The following is a 7942-nucleotide window of genomic DNA, read 5'->3' as shown; positions in this document are numbered from 1 at the left end:
CCTAACACTGCACTTGTGAGGCTGGTTTCTACATTGGCCCCTGACTTGACTTCACCCTTCTTTGTAGTTCCAGAGTTCATCCACCTTTCATCCTTCAAGATTCAGCTTGAGTCCCTGCCAACCTCCCAACCTTTCATCCTTCAAGGCTCAGCTTGAGTCCCTGCCAACCCCTTACAAACTAAGAGGACTTTTTGATATATTCCAGTCCACACTGATGATTTCTTCCCCTGAATATTTATAACACCAATTATTCAATTAATCTCATAATCAAATCACCTAATCTAAGCAACTAAATCATTATCATACACCCTAACATATTATTCTGAATATGTGTCCGGTTTTTATTGAATACTTCCCATGTACCAGGCAGGAAGAGTCAACTTCATAATCTCATCTATGCATCACAACAACCCTTTGAAAATGTGTATCTAACCTAGGTCTAACTCTAAAGAGGGCAGTCCTAACCATAACGTGATACTTTTTCAGTTGTACTGTGTGTGTTTTCTCTCCCTAACTAGATTTTTAAGAGTAGGAGGGCAAGGATTTTATTTTATATTGCCTTAATAGTCTCTTCATTGCTGCACTAGCTGCTATGCACATAGTCAGTACTCAATAAATACTTCAGGAATGCCAAAATGGAGCTGTAGCTAGCTGGAAATAACCAATTGCTTCAAAAACGATTTAGATTTTAGACAGATCATGGGTGACCTCTTCATAACTGGCTTATTTAAAGGAAAAAAGAATATTTGGATCCATCCTTAATCTGAGATGTCTTGGTGGAGGAGAACCACACCTTCACAATCCTTGTTACTCCTTATGACTGAGAACTGATTGGGTTGCATGGGGTTGTGGATCCGACACCCAGTGTGATCATTCTTTGACTTTTTGGCTCTTCTGTTTCCCAGTAACTCCTAGCCTAGGAGGGCCTCTCTCAGTGCTGGCGCTTCTCCCTGTTTGGCCCTGCTTGCCTCCTCTTCCTGTACATTTAAATAAGGTATGTAGTACCTATGGGAGGCAGGTATTGAAGTCCAATAGGCCAGGTTTTATCAGTAAGGTGGTCAACAAATGATTATGGTGTAATGTCAGGCAAGTCATGGCCCTGCACCTCAGCATACTCATCATAAAATGGAATTAAATAAACTCCCTCCTCCAGTGTTTCAATATTTTCACAATTTCATATTTAGTAGTTAACATTTATAGGCAGCTGGAGGTACACTGTGGTGAGATCGGGGCCCAGAAATCTAGATGGAATTAATTATTTGTGTACAGATGGTGATTGAAATTATCTTCCATTCTCTAGCTGACTGTATTAGAAACACCTAGAGCCGAGGGTGAGAGCTGAGGGGTGGGAGTCAGATGGCTGTCCATAATCTGGTATGGTACTCTGGAAAGATTACAGGCGTGAGAGAAACGCTTGTAGAAAAGTCAGCCGAGGAAGACTGCCGGAGAGCGAGTTGGAGGCTCCCTAGGCTCTTTTCCCCACCCCTTCTCTGCTCTCCCCCTCCCCCACCCCTGCCACTCGTTGATTCTGACTACCTAGGTACAAAGGTAGAGAATTCCCTGGGGTCTCTGGCCAGGAAGCCTCTCATTGTCCTGCTCTGACGCTAAACTAGGGGAATGGGAAGCGGCTGTGCTCCCCTCTTTCTCGCTCCTTGCCACGCGGGTCTTGCAAGCGGTTAGCAGCAGTTTCAGGCCGCACGCAATCGCTTCTGTAAAGCTGAGGACTGAGTGTGTGTGTTGTGCGTTGTGTGCTGTATGTTGTGTGTAGGGAGGAGAGGTGGGGGTGGGATTCCGTGACGTAACCAGCTCCACCTCCCGGTGCATATAAGGGGCGCTTGGCGCGCAACGACCCCAAGCAGCAGCTTCGAAGCCTGAGCCCACGAACTCGGCACCCCCAACCCAACTCGGCTTAACTAAGCTTCACCGAACCTGATCGGAGACTGTCTGCTCCCAGGGCTCGCAACAGCTCTCTGGTAAACCTTGGGGGCCGACACGTGTGTCGGAGGGGGACGGTGAGGGTCCGGGCATACCTAGGATTCTCGGGCAAACATGGCATGCAGTTGCGTCAGCGCGGCCGTGACCTGTTGCTGGCGAGACCCCAGCCCCGGCAGCCAAGGCTTCCATCTCTACCCCAGCCCCAGCCCGCTTCTAGATGGGGGTATAAGAATCTGGGAGCCGAGTTGGGGGGCATAGGGCGGAACCCCTCGGCTCTGGGGCGAGCAATGTCGGGCTGCTCAGTGACCCCTTTCGGGTCGCTTCTCCAAATCTTTAGATGTCGAAGCCCCGCCCCACTCTTGATGGCTTGCTGGTCTGCCTAGCGGGGCGGGAGGAAGTGGGGGGAACATTTGCTTACTCTCCTGGGCAACCGCAGCGCCTGTTCCGCGGTGTGGCTTGGTGAGGAGGGATGGAATCGAGTCGGTGCTCACTTTTGATTTGCAGCAGACGTGGGTCCTCCTTCCTTCCCTCTGGCGATCTAGGAGCCTTGCCAATTAAGTAGCCCCGGGGGCGGCCGTTAAGCGCTGAAAGGCGACTCGGATATATACGGTGTGAGAAGGGGCTTCTCCTCAGAGTTGCTGGTTCCCTGGGTTGTGTTATGTTAATTCCCAAGGAGCTACAGGCCAGGCAACAGGCACAGATGCAGCTCCATGGTTCCTGAGCTGGAGTGCAGGATAAACCTGATAGTTTCTGGGCCAGAGAAAGAGGAGACTAATATTGAGTGAGCACCTACTAGGTGCCGGGCCACTGGACTATAGAGGCTTTCACACGTCTTTTCTGAAACTGGTCCTTCTACAAACCTGTCGGGTATTGTTGTTCCTACTTGTAGAGGAAGTAACTGAGGTTTCGGGAAAATGACTTGCCTTTGTCCCTCCAGTAGGTGCCTTCCCCTCCCCCCCACAGTTCCTGGGCCTGGTGGAGTGGGTATTGTAATTCACTCCGAGAGCTTAAGGATAATGAGCCCTATTGAAGGGCTTTTGTCTTGTTTTTCACCAAATCCTAGAATCCTCTTCAGTTCCAGCAAGAATGCTGTGGCGGGCTCTTCGCAGATTGGGTCAAAAGCTGGTGCGCCGACGTACACTGGAGCCAGGCGTGGCCGAGACTCGCCTTGCCAGATGCCTGAGCACTCTGGATTTGGTGGCCCTGGGTGTGGGCAGCACATTGGGGGCGGGCGTGTATGTCCTGGCTGGTGAGGTGGCCAAAGATAAAGCAGGACCATCCATTGTGATCTGCTTTTTCGTGGCTGCCCTGTCTTCTGTGTTGGCTGGGCTGTGCTATGCGGAGTTTGGTGCCCGGGTTCCCCGTTCGGGTTCTGCATATCTGTACAGCTATGTCACCGTGGGTGAACTTTGGGCCTTCACCACAGGCTGGAACCTCATCCTCTCCTATGTCATCGGTGAGCTGGTGGGGCCGGGAGAGCACTGCACAGCCAGTGAAGGGGCTTTGTCAGGAAATCTGGGTGGAATGGTGAAGTGAGGTATTCATCAGTCACAGGACTATAGTACTCTGAAATGTGTGTGTGTGTGTGCTGGGGAGCTGAGAGGGGTTGAAGGTGTGGGAAGTGCTCATTCTAGTTACTTCTGCCCTGGTTTCCTTAAATGACTGGTTTTGGTTCTTAAAAAGTATGAAGAGGTGAAAATTGCTGGGGTTCTTGAGAGACTGGTGTGGAAGTGGGGAGAGGTGAGTGGAAATGACCCCATGTTTCTCCTGCTGCCCCACCAGGTACAGCCAGTGTGGCCCGGGCCTGGAGCTCAGCTTTTGACAACTTGATTGGGAACTACATCTCTCAGACCCTGCAGGGAAGCATTGCACTGCATGTCCCCCATGTCCTCGCAGAATATCCAGACTTCTTTGCCATGGGCCTTGTGTTGTTGCTCACTGGTGAGGCAGTGGGCAGGGATAGTGATGGGAGCAGGGCTAGGAGGGAAGGGGCCTAGCCTGAGAACCCTTGGTGGAGGTGAGAATGGTGAGAAAGAAGAGAAGAGGAATGGTTTGCACCTAGAGGTGGGGAAATGAAGCTTGGACTGAGGCCTTTTCCTTCTCAGGGTCCTGAATGCCTCTTTTCCACAGGGTTGCTGGCTCTGGGAGCTAGTGAGTCGGCCCTGGTTACCAAAGTGTTCACAGTGGTGAACCTTCTGGTTCTTGGTTTTGTTATCGTCTCTGGCTTCATGAAGGGGGACCTGCACAACTGGAAGCTCACAGAAGAGGACTACAAACTGGCCATGGCTAGGCTCAATGACACCGATAGGTTAGGAGACTCATGCTCATGAAATGCAGAGCTGGGAGCCTGGTGGCGAGCAGTGGCATGGGAGCTGAGGGATTCTGGAATGGGAGTGTGGACAGGTGGGAGTCAGGCCTTGAAGACCTAACTAAGTGGTCTGGCATTAGAGGAAAGGGGCAGAGTAGGCTGAACACACCTTTTTACCTTTTCCTTTCCCTTCTTCCACTTAAGCTTGGGCCCTTTGGGCTCTGGAGGATTTGTGCCTTTCGGCTTCGAGGGGATTCTCCATGGAGCAGCTACCTGTTTCTATGCATTTGTTGGTTTCGACTGTATTGCGACCACTGGTACCACAGTCACCCCATTCTGTGTGGGGCTTGGGCACAGCATGTGCTCAGGGTGCATGCTGATTGGGGGTGGTAGAGAAGTGAGCCGGCTGCCCTGATTCCCAGCCTCATGCCCCTTCCCACAGGGGAAGAGGCCCGGAGTCCCCAGCGCTCCATCCCCACTGGCATTGTGATTTCGCTGTTGGTCTGCTTTCTGGCGTATTTTGGTGTCTCTTCAGCACTCACACTGATGATGCCTTACTACCAGCTTCAACCTGAAAGTCCCTTGCCTGAGGCATTTCTCCATACTGGATGGGCCCCTGCCCGCTATGTTGTGGCTGTCGGATCCCTCTGTGCTCTTTCGACCAGGTCAGTGGAAAATGTTTCTTCTTAACTGTTGGAGTGCCAGCTTAGGCTATTCAGTACCAGAGAACACCCCCTAAAAGGGCTCTGAGGAGAAGGCAGAGGCTGCCTCCCTTCACAGTCAACTCATGCCATTCTGAGCATTATTTTTTCCAGCCTTTTGGGCTCTATGTTCCCCATGCCTCGGGTGATCTACGCAATGGCAGAGGATGGCCTCCTGTTCCGTGTCCTTGCCCGGATCCACACTGGCACACACACCCCCATCGTGGCCACTGTTGTCTCTGGCATTATTGCAGGTGAAAAACTGTCTTTGCCCTTCCCCTAGTTGTTTAACCAACTCCCTTAACTTTGCTCTTCCCTTCTCTCATTTCTTGTTTCCTGCCCATCAATTTCAGCATTCATGGCATTCCTCTTTGAACTCACTGATCTTGTGGATCTCATGTCAATTGGGACCCTGCTTGCTTACTCCCTGGTGGCTATTTGTGTTCTAATCCTCAGGTGAGACTCCCTTCCTCCGCATACTATGATTTGGGTTTGTATTCTTGGATGAGGAATGGTGCGAATCTGCACCTTCTTCCTCCTCTGTCTTCATGATTCTGCCTTGCCTTGAGGAATATGGATATCCCTCCCTGCCAAAAAGAGCTTGTGTCCTCAGTGGTGATGAGGAAGGTTAAGCTGCTTGGGAGGAGATGGTAAAGTGGTTAAGGGTGGTTAATAATGCCTTGTTATTCTTGCCTCAGGTATCAGCCTGACCAGGAGATGAGAAACGAGGATGATGAAGTGGAGTTGCAGGAGGAGAAGATACCTGAAGCAGAGAAGCTGACCCTACAGGGACTATTTTGTCCATGCAATTCCATCCCCACTCCACTCTCCGGCCAAGTTGTCTATGTGTGTTCCTCGCTGCTTGGTGAGCTGTGGAATTTTTCCCTGGGGTGGCTCTGAGGTCAGCATGATGGGGGTGAGGAGAGTGCATGTCATTTTCTGGCTGAAGAAGAACACGAGAGAGGGTGACTCTCCCTGGAATGGGGTGCCTCATGTCTTAGCACACTGGTCTTGAGCTGGGTTTGATCTTTGTGAACTTGACCCTTGAAGCTTTGCTGCTGACCATCCTGTGCCTGGTGCTGGTCTGGTGGCCAGTTCCGCTGCTCTCCAGGGACCCCGCATGGATTGCAGTGGTTGTGCTGCTCCTGCTGCTCATTACTGGGATCACTGGAGTCATCTGGAGGCAGCCCCAGAGCTCCATTCCCCTTCACTTTAAGGTAAATGACCTCTTTCTTTCCCCCCACCAAACCATCTTGGAAGAATAGGCCCTAGTTACCTTGTGGTCAGATGAGGTTTATAGATACTCTTTAATTGGACAAGAAAGGAAAGAGGGAGATACCTAGGCCAGAGACTTTTCTCATCCTCCCTAGTTCTCTGCAGTTCCATTTCCCTAAACTCTGCGTATTCTTTGGGGGGCCCATGTGAGGTACAATAAATGAGTGGGCGCTGAATACACAGTTGGAGTAGGAGTTGGGCTTTCCCTTTCCTGGCCTGAGTAGGTTAGGAATCTCTTTCTAGGTCACCCTGTGGTACAAAGAAGATTGTGCTTTGTTCCCAGGTACCTGCTTTGCCTCTCCTCCCACTGATGAGCATCTTTGTGAATATTTACCTTATGATGCAGATGACAGCTGGCACCTGGGCCCGATTTGGGGTCTGGATGCTGATTGGTAGGTATCCACTTGAAGAATAGGCCTCTTGGATGGCTTATCCCAACTCTTTTTCCTCTTGGTGTTTAGGGTCACTATTTCCCTACCTCACAGCTACCTTTCTCCACTAGGGTTTACTATCTACTTCACCTATGGGATCCAGCACAGCCTGGAAGAGGTTAAGAATGACCACCCCCCACTCAAGTCTCGGGCCAAAACTGTAGACCTTGATCTCAGCAGTGCCTGTACACGTTCGATTTGACCTTGTCGCACCTGAGTGCTGTCCTGGTCCCCTGCACAATAGCGGAGACCACTCTGGACCACATGAAGAGCTAGGCTTCACACAGATGTGGGCAGGGAAACACTAATGGAGCTTTGTATTTATTGTGGTGTGAAGGGTGTGTCTTTGCTGCTCCTCACCTTTTTTCAATTGTCTACTTTTTAATCGTGGCTGTAGCTGCTTACCGACTTTTAAAAAATCATTAAAAGAAACTAGAAGAAGAAACTATGTCTTGTTCTTTGCTTGCTGAGAGATGAGGTGAATGCTGACTTCAGCATGGAGAGCTTCAGAGAAGTCCTGTGTTTGCTCCAGTCATCACAAAAATAGCTGTTGTGCCTGTGTGTGTTTCTTGCTAGCTTGGGTCTGAGGAGGGTGGTGTAAGCAGCCAACAGGTCTAGTGACACTTTAAGGAAGGATCTTGAGATGTTTTTCCCTTGCTACACTAAAGGTCAGGTTTTGAGTAAGTAGAGAGCAACATTGGTCTCTGGGATTTTGGGGGTGGACTCTGATTTCAACACTGGCATTGGTCAGGGCCTACACTGAGACCATTGTCTTCTGTTCCACCGCATCTGGCTGGACCGGTCCCAGATTCCTGTGACTGCCTGGGCAACAGAAATTTTGGCTAGGTGTTTGGCACTGCTGGGAGGAGGGGTGGACAATGAGAGGGGCTTTGGTAAAGGACTATATGGAAGTCTAGGTAACCGATTGCTATAGTAGTGGTATGGGAACAGGTCAGAGCTCTGCATAGACCAAGAACTATTCAACAAGCATGTGGAGCTCCTATAAAATGCTAGGCCCCATTGTCAGTTGTTGGAGTTGTAAATGTGAATAAAACATAATCCCTGCCCTCAAGAACTCACAATCTAGTGGGGGAGACAAGCAGAACATGAAACCATGTAAAGTGTGCCAGGGCAGGGGGGCTGCTGAGTGCTCCAGAAAGCACAGAGAAGGCTTCTGAGAAGGCCCTGGGGATTGAGTAGGTTGTGGACTGGGGAGGCACAAAACTGGAAATGTGAAAAAGCATATTGTATTTGGGGCTATATGGCATGTATGGGGCTATGTTGAAAGATAA

The 7942-nt window shown here is 50.3% G+C and overlaps 1 protein-coding gene across 3 annotated transcripts; it reads left to right on the top strand.

Annotated features, from left to right (window-relative positions):
• Positions 1-1533: 1533 nt before the first annotated feature.
• SLC7A3 (solute carrier family 7 member 3) lies at positions 1534-7109 on the top strand. 3 transcript variants are annotated; one of them, XM_057495286.1, is made up of 13 exons: positions 1534-1548; positions 1830-1973; positions 2999-3391; positions 3718-3876; positions 4066-4243; positions 4448-4560; positions 4686-4908; positions 5059-5198; positions 5298-5400; positions 5643-5809; positions 5995-6161; positions 6503-6611; positions 6722-7109. In XM_057495286.1, the coding sequence occupies exons 3-13, from the start codon at positions 3022-3024 to the stop codon at positions 6850-6852; spliced, it is 1860 nt and encodes a 619-aa protein (XP_057351269.1). In that variant the 5' UTR covers positions 1534-1548; positions 1830-1973; positions 2999-3021; the 3' UTR covers positions 6853-7109. The 3 variants fall into 3 exon arrangements, with proteins under 3 accessions (XP_057351269.1, XP_036754195.2, XP_036754196.2); XM_036898300.2 differs by lacking the exon at positions 1534-1548 and having other exon boundaries at positions 1766-1973; XM_036898301.2 differs by lacking the exons at positions 1534-1548; positions 4066-4243; positions 4448-4560 and having other exon boundaries at positions 1766-1973.
• The last annotated feature ends 833 nt before the right edge of the window (positions 7110-7942 follow it).

Source organism: Manis pentadactyla, chromosome X (genome assembly GCF_030020395.1).
Source record: "Manis pentadactyla isolate mManPen7 chromosome X, mManPen7.hap1, whole genome shotgun sequence".
Taxonomy (NCBI): domain Eukaryota; kingdom Metazoa; phylum Chordata; class Mammalia; order Pholidota; family Manidae; genus Manis; species Manis pentadactyla.
This window is presented reverse-complemented; position numbering and strand designations above follow the sequence as displayed.

Coding starts and splice junctions, on each gene's coding strand:
- SLC7A3 (XM_057495286.1), top strand. CDS start 3,022: ATGCTGTGGCGGGCTCTTCGCAGATTGGGTCAAAAGCTGGTGCGCCGA. Junction 4,244..4,447: donor AGGCTCAATGACACCGATAG/GTTAGGAGACTC, acceptor CTTCCACTTAAG/CTTGGGCCCTTTGGGCTCTG. Junction 5,199..5,297: donor TGTCTCTGGCATTATTGCAG/GTGAAAAACTGT, acceptor CATCAATTTCAG/CATTCATGGCATTCCTCTTT.